The sequence below is a fragment of the Myotis nattereri genome, assembly GCF_964212035.1.
Source record: "Myotis nattereri genome assembly, chromosome: 11".
Lineage (NCBI taxonomy): Eukaryota > Metazoa > Chordata > Mammalia > Chiroptera > Vespertilionidae > Myotis > Myotis nattereri.
This window is the reverse complement of record NC_138086.1, coordinates 4,054,269-4,068,549: the sequence shown is the minus strand read 5'-3', so window position 1 is coordinate 4,068,549 and position 14,281 is coordinate 4,054,269. Positions and strand designations below refer to the sequence as shown.

At 56.1% G+C, this 14,281-nt stretch overlaps 1 protein-coding gene across 4 annotated transcripts in view; it reads left to right on the top strand.

Moving 5' to 3' along the window:
• The window catches only part of DPP6 (dipeptidyl peptidase like 6), a gene marked incomplete at its 5' end in the record, with an annotated part of 642,841 nt that extends 633,098 nt beyond the window's left edge, over positions 1-9,743 (top strand). For all 4 annotated transcript variants that reach the window (XM_081101874.1, XM_081101876.1, XM_081101873.1 and 1 more), the window contains 5 exons: positions 3,970-4,081; positions 5,588-5,646; positions 6,427-6,499; positions 6,597-6,670; positions 8,692-9,743. In XM_081101874.1, coding sequence (XP_080958000.1) covers positions 3,970-4,081; positions 5,588-5,646; positions 6,427-6,499; positions 6,597-6,670; positions 8,692-8,841 — 468 coding nt within the window. In that variant the 3' untranslated portion in view covers positions 8,842-9,743. The remainder of the gene's footprint in view (positions 1-3,969; positions 4,082-5,587; positions 5,647-6,426; positions 6,500-6,596; positions 6,671-8,691) is intronic.
• Between the last annotated feature and the right edge of the window lie 4,538 nt (positions 9,744-14,281).

The window sequence follows — 14,281 nt, the reverse complement described above, 5'->3', positions numbered from 1 at the left end:
AATCTTTATTGTTGAAAGTAGTACCTATATGCCTTTTACCCCCCATTGTTCTCTCCCAGCCCGCTCCCTGCCCCCCACCCCAGGCCCTCACCACCCTATTGTCTGTGTCCGTGGGCCATGCATATGTGCATACAAGGTCTTTGTTTGCTCACCTCCCACCCACCCACCCTCCCCCGCCTTCCCTCCGAGATTCCCCACTCAGTTCCCTGCTTCCGTGCCTCTGGATCTATTTTTGTTCATCAGTTTATGTTGTTCATTAGATTCCACATGTGAGTGACGTCATGTGATACTTGTCTTTCTCTGACTGGCTTATTCTGCTGATTATAATCCCATGAAGATGCAAAAGCCACGTGAGTTCTCGCAGCCCTGAGAAGTCAGGGCAGTTCGGCTCCAAGCCGGGCTGAGGAAAGCGCGTCCGGGCTTCTCCCTGCCTTTTCAGGGCGCCATCGCTCATCTCTTCTCAATGCTGAGTAACATGCCAGGCTCAGGACAGACCCGCTCATTTGCCCGTCACCTGCTGAGGGCATCCTGGTTTAGCATTAGGAAAAGGCTGCTGTGAACAGCTCTGTGCAGGTTGTGTGGACTTATGTTTGCAACTCCTTTGGGTAAATACCCAGGCGGGCAAGTGCTGGGTCACGTGGTGCGAGTGTTTGGTTCTGGAAGACACGGCAGAGCTGTCTCCAGAGGGTCTGCCTGGCAGGGAGGGCCGTCCCCGCTGCCAGGGCCTCCCAGCACTGAGGGCGGCTGTGCTTGTTAAGAACCGAACTGCAGAATGGCTTGAGGACATAGGTTCCACTGACAATACATAGTATTGGGCAGAAACCAAAAAGATCTACCGCCATCCAGACAAGATATTCCTCTCCCATTGAAGGAACACTTTTATATATAATACTAGTGGCCTGGTGCACGAAATTTGTGCACAGCAGTAGGGGGGGCAGGGGGGTTCCCTCAGCCCGGCCTGCACCCTCTCCAATCTGGAACCCCTCAGGGGATGTCCAATTGCTAGTTTAGAGATGAGGCCTAAACCGGCAGTCAGACATCCCTCTCGCAAGCTGGGACTGCTGGCTCCTAACCGCTCACCTGCCTGCCTGCCTGATCACCCCTAACCACTCTTCATGCTGGCCTGATCACCCCCAACTGCCCTCCCCTGCTGGCCTGATCGCCCCTAACCGCCTCTGCCTTGGCCCCACCACCATGGCTTTGTCCAGAAGGATGTCCGGAAGGTCTCCGAGAAGGTCTCCCAGTCTAATTAGCATATTACACTTTTATTAGTATAGACTAGTGGCCCAGTGCATGAATTCCTGCACATTGAAAGGAAATTAATCAGAAGAAATACTTTAATATTGCTATTTGCCCTCTCTTTATAATAGCAGTGTCAACCAAACTCACGATCGATAATGACAGATCGAAACACACATGTGCAATTGGCGCCAGCGAGAGCTTTATATGTATCACGCATGTGTGCATCAACTTAGCCTTTTATAAATATAGAATAAACTTGCTTAATTAGACCTGCTTTCTAAAGTAGGTAAACTTTTTCCAGCCCAGTGAAGCACCCCAACTTCTCTTTCAGGTAATTGTCAGCAATACAGCAGTAAATATCGACACGAAGCAGGTTATTATTGTAGATCATGCAGGGAGAACAAAGGGTAAAATATTTAACTGCAGCAGTGTTTGACTATATTCTGCTCAGTGAGAAACCCTGAAGTCATTTTCAAGGTCCACCATTTCTTACTTCTTTTCAGTCGGGTCAAGTTTCTAAGCTTTCTAAAGCTCCATTTTCTGGCTAATGAAAAGAAAATAGGATTCCACTGAGTCTCCTGTCTACCTACTCCAGGACTCCTGTGAGGATCAAATGAGATGAGGCTCGGGAAAATGCTCCACAGACATTTGGTTACAGTATAAAATGTTTCCACCTGGCTATAAAGCAAGTCATGTTCCTGGGCAAAGAAACTGCAAGGAGGCTAGTCGCTAGGGAGAGGAAGCGGGCATTGCTATGTGACATCATTACCCAGATAAACACTTAGCATATTAGCCTTTTATATATATACTAGAGGCCCGTTGCACAAAGATTCGCGCAGTAGGCCTTCCTTCCCCTGGCTGCCGGCACCAGTTTTCCTCCGGCACCCAGGACCCACGCCTTTGGTCCGGCCGCATCGAGGCTTGGCTACTCTACTGCGGCCACAGCGGAGAAGCCAAGGCTCTTCAGTCTTCGGTCTTCAGTCTTCGATCTTCACTCCAGCCGGAGCCTTCAGTCTTTGCTCCGCGCCTGTGTATGCAAATTAACTGCCATCTTTGTTGGGTTAATTTGCATAGTTTTTCTGATTGGCTAATGGGCGTAGCAGTGTGATACCAATTTGCATGTTTCTCTTTTATTAGTGTAGATAGATGGCAAGCGTACATATTCAGGCCACAATAGTGCATTCTGTAGGGAGGTGGGCAGGGCACGGGCTTCATACAGATTCTCCAGCAGAAATGTGGGTTCTCAACACCCAGCCTCCCGTACCAGTACCCATATGCTCACACACACTCACACACACTCACATTCACAATCACACATACTCATACACTCACACATAATCACACACTCATACACAAACACACACCCACGTACACACACACATTCACATATTCACACTCACACACACAGCCATACACTCACACAAACACAACCATACACACTCACACACACTCACACAAACACAACCATACACACTCACAATCACACATACTCATACACTCACGCATAATCACACACTCATACACAAACACACACCCACGTACACACACACATTCACACAGCCACACACACACACATGCATTCACCCTCACACACTCATACACAAACACACGGCCATGCACACTCACACAAACACACTCACAGAAACACACACTTGTACACACACTCACACTCATACAAATACGTGCTCATGTACACTCATACACACATGCACACTCATGCACACATTCATCTACAAACACATGTTCACATACTCACACACCCACTTACATGCAAACACACACTCATGCACACTCGCACACTCATGCACACGCACCTTTAACAGTTCTCCCCATACCCTGGTCTCTTGGCCTTTGACTCCCTCCCACCTTTGCTCATCAGAACATCACATCTGTGTCCCTCCCTCTGGGTCTGGGAACAGAGCACCTCTGAGCAAGGAGCCTGTAGGCGCCCGGGCAGGGGATAGTGTCTGTTTGCTCTCTCTGGGAGGCACACATGGAAGCCAGCGTCTCTCATGTCAACCCCGAGGCAAGGGCAACATCAGAACTTAAGGAGTGACCCTGTGCAGGACACATGTAGGTGTCTGTCTCACGGCCGCCCTTAGACCCCGGTCCTGGTCCGCCCTCCCTCAGAACCACAGAAAATCACAGAGTGGACTGGCTTTGCCTGTAGACAAGGAGTTGGTGAGAAACACGGTAAAAGATGCTCTGATGGGAAGGACCCAATCACAGCCCTGAGCCCACACAGCCCTCTGTGACCTACACCACACCCACACCACCTTCACAGCACTCGACACTCAGGCCCCAAAGGGGCCAAGCCTTGCATCCTGTCATATGTAGATGGGCACGTATTTGCTTTTCATATTTGCCTCCCTGGAAAAAATTGTAATATATTTTTATTGATATTAGAGAGGAAGGGAGGAGGAGAGAGATAGAAACATCTATGATGAGAGAGAATCATTGATCGGCTGCCTCCTGCACGCCCCCTACTGGGGATCTAGCCCACAACGCGGGCATGTGCCCTGATCGGGAATCAAACCGTGACCTTCTGGTTTATAGGTCAATGCTCAACCACTGAGCCACGCCAGCCGGACCCTGAAAAATATTTGAAGTTGAGTTTTTTTTCTAAGCAGCTACATGAAAATGGTTGCTTGAGTGGCTAATGTCTCGGTGTTTTCATGGCTGAGTTACGGACATTTACCCCCACTTAACTGTCCTTCTCTCCCCCAGGACTACGGTGGGTACCTGAGCACTTACATCCTCCCAGCGAAGGGTGAAAACCAGGGTCAGATGTTCACCTGCGGCTCTGCTCTTTCTCCAATAACGGACTTCAAGCTCTACGGTAAGGCCCACACCACCAACCCCCTCCCGTGACCCCACCACCTTCCCTTCAGCTCCCCACCCTGCCAGCCCCCGCCTCGGGCACCCGCCATGGGTGATAAGCTACATGGGTTGTAGGGCTCATGGCGAAGCTCAGAGACAGGGAGGCTGACACCCCTTGTCCTGGTGCTGTAAACCACGCGACCAGCCCTGGTTCTCACCCGGGCAGCAGTGGGAGCAGGAAACCCGGGCGAGCCAGTGAGAGGGGGTGCTGAGACCCTCACACTGCTCTGCCTCTGCTCCCAGCCTCGGGTGGGGCCCCACGTGGGCTCTATGTCCCCGGGGATCTGGTGGGCAGACGGGCGATACAGGAGGCTGCAGGTATAAGCGGTGCAGTCCTGAGGGCTCCGCTCCGCTCCGCTCTGCCCTCTGCCCGCCTTCCTCCAGGCAGCGTGGGCGCCGAGCCAGCGCCTGTCCCTGAAGAGAGTGGCTTTGTCGCTGGCAGGAGCCAGAGACAGGGATGGGTGTCAGGATGACTTGCTGCAGGACCAGACAGAGAGCAGACCTCCCAGGTGTGGGAGCCAGACAGCTGCCCATGCCAGTTATGGGGGGTTGAGGTCCCCCTTCTTTCCCCACGGGCCAGCCAGCCCTTTCCTCTGAGTGTGAATGGCTTTGTGGCATTAACCCCCTTTCTAAAGCGCCCATGGTGCACCCTGCCCGTGCCCTCGCCCACACCCAGGGCCCACGGAGGCCCCGCACCTCGGTGCATCCAGCAGCCAAAGGCTCAGCGCTGACCTTTACCGAGTTCTCATGCAAATGCCCGCTTGCAATCACCCGAGACCTCACAATTCAAATGTGAATCTTTATGTTGGTTTCCCCCGGGAATACACGGAGCATATTTTCACATCTCAAACTCAGGGAGGCTTCTTCAGATTTGTGATCGCGCCGTTTCAGATGTCCCGATCCAACCCACAAGTGCGGCCTCTGCACCTGGCTAGTCCCTGTGCCCGCAGCGGGGCGTGGTCTCTGCTGCTGACCGAGGGCGTACCCGAAACCTGTGGATGCTCTTCGGAGCACTTGGCTGGTGGAGCCTGGGCCGGGCCAGGGCTCGGGACGGAGCAGACAGGCCGAGGCCAGGCGCGAGCGCACCCGGTGGGAATGGCGCTGTCTTGTCCTATCGGGGGCTGGGCTGGGCCTGGGAGTCAGGCTCACCAGGCACCACATCATTAAGCTTCTGCCTTCCTGCCTGACACCACCCAGCACCAGCACGCTTAAACGTCGCCATGGTACCATCTGATTCCGTATAAAGGTCCAAGGGGTCCACATATAATACTTTCAACAATAAGATTTAAAAAGTAAAATAAAAGCTCCAGAAATATAAAAAATAAATAAAAAAGAGCCAAGAGGTCGAGTTTGGTTTTTGTAAGACAAACGTTTGCCAGGAAGAGGAGGTGAGCGCGCCCCACCAGGGCCCCAAGTCCGGGCTCCGGGCGGGGGTGACCCTCTCTCCCTCTGCTCATACCACCAGCGTCGGCATTTTCCGAGCGGTACTTGGGCCTCTACGGACTCGACAACAGAGCGTATGAGGTAGGCTCCGCACAGCTGCCGCTTGGCCACACGGGGAAGGTGATGAAATCCTCACCTCTTCTCTGTCCTGTCTCCCTCCTCTCCCCCTCCTCCCAACCCGAACCCACGCTCCCTCCAGCCTCCTGTCCTCTCCTCCCATCGGGAAGACCGCCCCCCTCATCCCCCCCCCCCTACATTCTGTGAAAGGAGGTGGCCCCTCGGGTGGGTGCATTTCTGACTCTGGAACTTAGGGGCCAGGAAGAAAGTGGGAGAGTCTTTGATGGAGGATCTGTCCATGGTCCTTAGTTGTTGGGTGCACATGCCTGGCTCCCTGCCCCTAAAGCTGGTGCCAAGGACAGGGAACTCCTGCCGCCACAGCCGCTCAGGGACAGTGGGGACGGCACACGGCCCTCCTTCACCAGGCACAGCGAGAGGCCAGGCTCGGGCTGCAGGGCAGGACGGGGCCCTGAGGTTGAACGTTTAACAAGGACAAGAGAGCTGAGCTCCTGGTGGTCCCAATGTCACCTCCCCTGAGCCAGCGCTCCTCCATTCCTGTCTCCATCCCTGTCTCCACCCGAGGGGAGTGGCCAGCGCTCATCCATCTCTGTCTCCATTCCTGTCTGTCTCCATCTGAGGGGTGCACGGGAGGGAAGGGGGGCTCCCTGAGGTGCTGTGTTTTCACCGCAGACAGAAAGCCCCGTCCTGGACCCTGCTTCCGAGCCTGGCCCTTAATTCTCGGGATCTCCCCCACATACACACACCCCACACAGGCCACTAACTGTCCCCTCGCCCTGCGTGCAGATGACCAAGGTGGCCCACCGGGTGTCGGCGCTGGAAGGGCAGCAGTTTCTGATCATCCACGCGACGGCCGATGGTGAGCGCCGAGGAGCCCCTCCCTGTGGATGTGAGAGCAACAGCCCTGCTGGTGTGACGGGTTGAGACAAACCCTTTCCTCTTGTCTTTTCCCACAGAAAAAATCCACTTCCAGCACACAGCAGAGCTCATCACACAGCTCATCAAGGCGAAGGCCAACTACAGCCTGCAGGTAGGCTGCGCCTGGGGGGCCGCCCTTCCGCCCAGAAGGAAGCGCCAGTGGCCCACAGTGTGGGTGGAGTGCGGCCTTGCACTGCCCAGACCTGTGCAAGGCTGTCGCGTGGGCAGGGGTGTCCCACAGACAAAGCTGCATGGGTTTATTTTCCTAGTAATTATGATAGTTCTGTCCTGCATTCGGGCTGTGCTTAAACCCTTTCAGACCTCCCCTCCCCCACCTCCACCTCCACCCTGTGCGATGAGCAGGGCCAAGCAGCAGCCACACCCAACAGTGAGGGTGCCGTCCCTGGCGTGTGGGACGGGGGCTGCCATCACCACGTAGATGAGAGCAGCGTGGATGGTCCTGAGCTTCCCCGCCCTCCACCCTCTAGGCAACACATACTCACCAAACACCAGCCGGGGCTCCGGGAGGGCCTGTGTCCAGGCCGTCGTTAAAGACCCCACCCTCCCGAGAACCCACCCAGCCTCCTCCTGGCGTCAGCCCAACGCGCAGCCGAGCTTTTTCGAGAGCAATGCCACTGCTGCTCAGGACACTTCCTCCACCTCCTGCCTGGCCACGGGGCCTTTGGAAAAACAGGCATGACCCCGACATCTCTTGGGGTCCACCAATTGGTGGGAGACGTCCTCCACTCCCTGTCCCTCAGAGAGCACCAGGCACTGACCTTCACCTGCCCGGTTTCCAGCCCCTGGCCTCCCACATCGCTGGCCTGTGAGGGGCACCTGGCTGGGTTCAGGGGGCGCTTCCTGCTCGGGTGTCTGGCTTAGGTGTGATGACTGGGGAGGGAGGCCGTGGTCAGTGCACCTGTGTGCTTCCTTCTGCAGTGACCCGACCGCAGCAGGCTTTACCCATGGGATGCGCATGGCCGATGGTAGGCCGGTCTCAGGGGCTGAGGTGGGCACTCCACAGGCAGAGGCTGCCACATAAGCAGGTGCTGAGCAGGGCTCCTCCAGACCCCACTCAGGTCGAGGAGGGGGAACCCACGAGCAATGGCAACCTGCAGGCACAACAAGCGCCGTAGCAGGTGCTCAGTGAATCTAACAGTGAGGACTGGGGGGGAGGGGAGGGAAGGGGGGTTGCTGGGCCCCAGGCAGGAGGGGCCACACTTCCTACAAGTTTCTTTTCCCTCTTGTGCTGCTTGAAGTTGAACACACATACAGGTGTCCCCAAAATATGCATACACACTTCAACAGCTGGTGGCTCAATTTTGAAAATGAAATCTATTTTCATGAACACCACCTTTATAATTATTCAAAGTGTGTGTATACATTTTGGGGCACCCTACATAACAGCTCAGCGACAGCATTAAAAAATACTCTAAAATGAAGTGAATGTCATCCTTCAGAGACATATCCCAAACGCAGGTGTGTGGAAAGAGCGGGGTTTCCGGGTGTGTCCGCTCGGCTTTGAACCCCATTGGGACAGGTACCTTTCTGTGGAAGTGGCGCAGCGCCCCTGGGCACGGGAGGTATCATTACACCTGGCAGTAGAGCGGCCAGCATTCTTGCGTTCCCAGGGTCCAGGCCTTGTGCTGGGTGCTCCCCGTTTAAGTCCCGGCCACTTTACAGCTAGATTCTATCTGGGGCATCTCCACTGGACACAACCGGGAACTTCCCCGCCCACGGCCGCTCGGGGGGGTGTGAGCCAGGAGGCCTAGGCAGGTGGCGGCCCAGGAAAGCTGGAGAGAGAAAGCTGTAACTCGGTTGCAGAGAGCTCGGTCGGCGTCCCAGCTGCGGCCCTGCGCCGGTCCTGCGCATGGATTCATGCTGCAGGTTCCAGGCGGGGCGGAGGCCGCGGCACAAAGGCCCTCCTAGCGGTGGACGCCGGCCCCTGCGGCTGGATGGGCCTCCGGGGGGGCGGGGGGGGGGCGGGGGAGGAGGCGCTGAATCGGGGGGGTGGGGGGGACACTCACTTGCAGGCTCACGCGGCCCTGCGGCGCCCGCTGGGTGAGGCTGCACCTCGCCTGCGGCCGCCCTCCCGGGGAGGGTGCAGCCGCTCACTTCTCGCCTTCTTTGCAGATCTACCCGGACGAAAGCCATTACTTCCACGGCGAGCGCCTCCAGCGGCACCTCTACGGTGCCATCGTCAACTTCTTCGCGGAATGCTTCAGGGTCCAGGACAAACCGCCCACGGCCCCGGCGAGGGAGGAGGAGGAGGAGGAGGACTGAGCGCCTGGCAGCCCCCCGCAGTGTGGCTCTCCCTGGACCAGGGTTGGACCGGGGACCCCGCCCCCGCTCCCGAGGCGCTGGGTGGGGCGGTGCGTCTCCCTCCCGGAGCACGCGCGTCTGGGGCCCTGAAGGCAGTGCTGCTTCAGAAACCAGCTCCTTCCGAGGGGAGATGCCTCCTCCCTCCCGCGCGCCCCCAGGAGCCCGGCCCCTCACGCATGCCTCCTGCTGGCCACACCGCGGCAGGGCGTCCCAGGCGCCCCAGGAACCCGGTCAGGACGAGGGCAGAGAAGAAGTTGGCCGTGCTGGCGCCGTCTGGAGGCGGCATAGAGCCCCACCCGCCTGGCATGCCCACCGCCCAGGCACACATGCTGTCTGAGTAGCCGCGCCATGGGCACCCCAGAGCACAATGCGCGACAGTCTCCCTCCGCCGCCTGCTCCTCTGCCAACCCTGCGCGGCACAGTCCGCTGCAGCTGCGCCAGCGGTTAGCCTCCCGGAATTAATCGTATTTTTCTATGGTTTTTACCTGACATGGTCTGCGGCCACGGGGTTGCTTCTCTGTGCTTGTTTGTTTGTTACCCTTGGTTTTGCTTTGTTTCCTCCCGTGGGTTGTCAGCTCCCTGCTTGTTTGGAGGGAGAAGGATCGGAAGCAACTAACCGCTCTCTCCTGAGTGGGCTCAGACTTTAGGGAGATATTTCAAAACGCCGAGGGGAAAACAGCCACCACCACGTACTAAAACAGAAAAATACATAAATAAAAGCTCTCCCACCAGCTGCCTGGGTCCGGCTTACATTCTCCCGTCCATCCACACGTGCCCTTAACCCTCGCCTTCCCTCTCCATATGTTGTCAAGTCTGTTCAGATGCCATTTGGTTTAAAAAAAAAAAAACCCATAAAAGACAAAGTGTTGCCTCCCCTCCAAGTCTGTCCTGTGTGCTTGGGGACGGGAACGCCGGAGGATAGGTGGCCTGTTCGGCCGCGCCTCCTGACCTGAGAGGCTGGGTGCCCACCCGCCGCCCGCGGGCAGCCACGCGGATGCCGTAGGCGCCCCCCAGACGCCCCGGGGTGCCCGTGCGCGTGTCATCCTGTCGCACATAAAGACAGGCCTGCGCGTCAGGGGTGCGCTGTGTGCGGCCCCTCCCACGGGCTCACCCTGTCACCTGCATGCCACGTCCGCTCGTCCGCCTCCACACGTGCTGGTGTGCACCCTCCCCGCCGCCGGCCGCCGCAGCTCTTCACGCCTGAACGTCAGCCCGGCGCCGGCCAGCGGAGCCGCTGCGGGGCTGGGCTTGGAGTCATCGGAGAGCCCGGAGCGGTGCTCCCCTGGAAGGTCTCCGGCACCGGGGGTGTAGGTGCCACGTCCTGGTTTGCGGAAGGATGGAAGTGCTGGCTTCACCGGGGCACGGCGTGGTCACACTCCCCCGTCCCGTGGGTCTGTGGGAGGAGGGAGAACTGGCGGGCGTGTGCTCATCCTGGAATAAAACCCGATTTTACCACTCGGAACACTCTTCCCTCGCTTATCCTCGGGCGCGTCCATGGAGAGGGTGCCAGCGACGGGCGGTCTCTGCGGGGCCCCCCCAGCCCCGCGCGCCCCAGGCAGCCCCGTGCTGGCTGTAGCCGGGCGGGCCAGTCCCGCCGCGGGTGCCCCACAGAGGAGCGCGCTGGTGAGGCCGCAACGTTGCCACAGGAAACCCTCGGTTTTGCGGACCTCAATTTAACCAGACTTAATGGTCAAAATTTCCAGTATGTACATCATATGTGAACATTAAGATCCTGTTCATTTTAAAATGCTTTTAATCACGATTTGCTTATAATTAACAGGTTAGATTTTTGTTATTAATTCACTGTTATTTGTTATTTTTTTAAGTGAGGTGTTTTCAGAGTTGAAAGGTACACTTTTATTCCTCATCAAGCCCTTTGTTAAAACTTGTGAATAGATCAGGGCAGTGATGGCGAACCTATGACACGCGTGTCAGAGGTGACATGTGAACTCATTTTTTTGGTTGATATTTCTTTGTTAAATGCCATTTAAATATATAAAATAAATATCAAAAAATATAAGTCTTTGTTTTACTATGGTTGCAAATATCAAAACATTTCTATATGCGACATGGCACCAGAGTTAAGTTAGGGTTTTTCAAAATGCTGACACGCCGAGCGCAAAAGGTTCGCCATCACTGGACTAGGGTGTCTCAGAGCCAAGGTCATGCTTTTGTTTGTTTGTTAGTACTCGCTCCGGGATATTTTTCCTTTGATTTTTAGGGAGCGTGGCAGGGAGGGGGAGAGACAGAGAGAGAAGCATCGACATGAAAGAGACACATCAATCAGTTGCCTCCCTCACACGCCCAGGTGGGCGCCAGGGATCAAGCCTGCAACCGAGATATGTGCCCTTGACGGAATCCAACCCCGGACCCTTCAGTCCGAGGGCCAGCTGACGCTAACCTCTAAGCCAGCTGGCTAGGGCAGCACACTGTTATTTTTAACAAATTTTAGCAACTAGGCCATATGTTGGAAAAAGCTCTGTGGTAATTTTGCCAACAAAAGTAAATATTACTTATCTACCACTATAGTCTACATATTTAAATCCAAGAGCCACCACGGGCAAACAGTGTTCAGGACCGACTAGCACGCGGCCGCCCTGCGTCACCTGCAGCCGTGCTGTGCTGTCTCCTGACTCTCAGCAGGTTAGCAGATGCCGCCCCCTGCCCCGCCCCCCTACCTGTGCATTTGTTTATGGCAGTGGTCGGGAAACTCGTTAGTCAACAGAGCCAAATATCAACAGTACAACGACTGAAATTTCTTTTGAGAGCCAAATTTTTTAAACTTAAACTATATAGGTAGGTACATTGTTATTAGCTTAATTAGGGGACTCCTAAGGCTTAGGAAGAGCCACACTCAAGGGGACAAAGAGCCGCATGTGGCTCGCGAGCCGCAGTTTGCTGACCGCGGGTTTATGGGACCTGACGCTCACATTTCCTAGGCCTATTCACTATAAATTTAAAATCTCAGCACATGTAGAAAACTCTTCTGTGAAATTAAACTTTCCCTACATAATTTTAATTACACAAATGTGTCTACATAAGTAAAAACATTAAACCAATTAATTTGTCAATTTTTTTAACATATACATTCAGAAAACCTGCTTTATTATGCAACGGACTTTCTGCTTCAATGGCCACGCCCTCGCCCGAACTAGTCCGCTCCCTGAGGTTTTACTGCACAAGACTTTCCAGCCACCGACCTGCGAGAAGCCTGTTCCCATCTGGTTATTCATTTGGCGAGTCTGGCGTGAACAGAACTCGGCTGGAAAGCAGGGCATCCACGAAATAAACCCGAACCCCCGAGCAGAGGCGCCTCAGAGACGAGATCAGCATGCACCCCACGGGGGACAGCTGAGCCGCACCCTCTTCTTTACCCAGAATCCCCTGGCGCTGGTGCCGAGGGCCTGGCCCCCGTCTGCAAACCACAAGCTCCAGAGCAGCCATCACTCTGGGTTCTGCCCCCACCCCCGGCACAGACAGGGGGTCCAAAGTCCAGAACAGACCAGGCGTCACCCCACATCACACAGGAAGCATCTGAAGCCCGGGCCTCCGGGGTGCAGAATGTCCCCCTGGGGTTCTCCACGTCCCCGGCACTGGCCCCCAGCAGGGCCTGGCCAACACGCGCCAGGCTGCCTGGAAATGGGGCCAGGGTCTAGATTCTGAACAAACGACGAAGCTGTGCTGTGCCCATCTCTGCTGGCTTCCACGCGGTGGCGCAAGCACAGCGAGGAGCATGGGTCATGGGCCCGAGCCCGACTCACCTCTAGCTCACAACCCTCAAACTCTGGTCTGCGTCACTATCCTGCCTGGCTTTTGTAAAAGAGACCCCGAAGCCCAGGCTGACGATGCCCACGTGTCTGCGCCCGCACATGTGAAAGTGCCTCTCTGGGTTCCCTGGCCCGTCTGAGCTCACCTCCTCCGGCCACAGACTGAGCCGATGACCCACGGCAAAAGCTTGGCCCCAGGAAATCAGGATCCTGGGCGACCGTTTCTGATCGTAAGAGCAGGCCCCGGGGTAGCAGCACTTCAGACCGTACGAGAGGGTCTGCCCGCCTCAGCTCCTGAGCAGCTCGGTCCCCAGGGGGCTCCCGCGGTCCCTGCCACAGCCCCTCCCGGAAACCCCTTTCCATCTAAATGCCAGGTTCGCTCTCTACCGGACGGAAGGAGCTGCCAGACCACTACTTCTCAGAGCTTCCATTTCCCATGGGCCTGGGTCCAGCCCCTTAAACATGACGTAACACCTGCAACCCCAGGCCCCAAGTTATTTTGGCAAACGCACCTCCCATTAGTGCCCCTACTCAAAGCATCCTGCACATGCCCACGCCTGCCTGCTCTGCGCTCACGCGCACGCACACGCACACACCTTCATGAATGCACACTTGTGCACACTCACATATACTCACTGACACACACATTCACATGTACATGCACACACTCACATATACTCACTGACACACACATTCACATGTACATGCACACACTCACATGCACACGCACACACCTTCATGCATGCACACTTGTGCACACTCACATATACTCACTGACACACACACTCACATGTACATGCACACACATGCACACACACACACCTTCATGCATGCACACTTGTGCACACCCACATATACTCACTGACACACACACTCACATGTACATGCACACACTCACATGCACACGCACACACCTTCATGCATGCACACTTGTGCACACTCACCTATACTCACTGACACACACACTCACATGCACAGCATCCTACTCGCAGACACGGTTACTTTCCCCTCAGTCCACACAGTGTCTCTGACACCTGGGCTGGGTTGCTCTCTTTGGGGGCCCTGTGCGCTGTGGGTGCCCAGCATTCACCGCCCTCCAGGCACCAGATGCAGTATGCGCCCGCAGCCCGCTCCAGGCCCTGTCCCCCACGGGCACTGCCACTGCTTGTGTCAGTGCTGGGCAAAAGTCAGTCACTCCAGAATTAATGCAATATTCCTATATGAATAGTAAGTATTAATAATGACTGTTGATTGAGAGCTTGCTTGTCCCACTGCTCCAAGCGTCCCAGGTGGAGCAACATCGTCGTCCCGCAGTCAGCGCACCCACCCCAGCAGCACACCGGACCCCCCCTCCCCCCCCGCTGCCCCAGCAGCCCAGGACGCGGACTTGCTGCCAACCTCAGGGCAGAGCGGGGGCCAGCAGGAGCAGCAGGTGCGGAGCAGCCACGTGGAGCGCACCAAGGCGGGCTCTGACCAGCCCACGGGGAGTTCACCCGTGTCGGGGACCGGTGACGCGGTGTGGCTACCATGCCTTAGAATAACAGGTTTGGTGTTGGTTTGGCTTTTGTGGTTGGTTTGTTCTGGTCGAAGGAGTGGGCGGGTCCCTGCCCAGGCGCCTGGGGAGAAGACGGGTC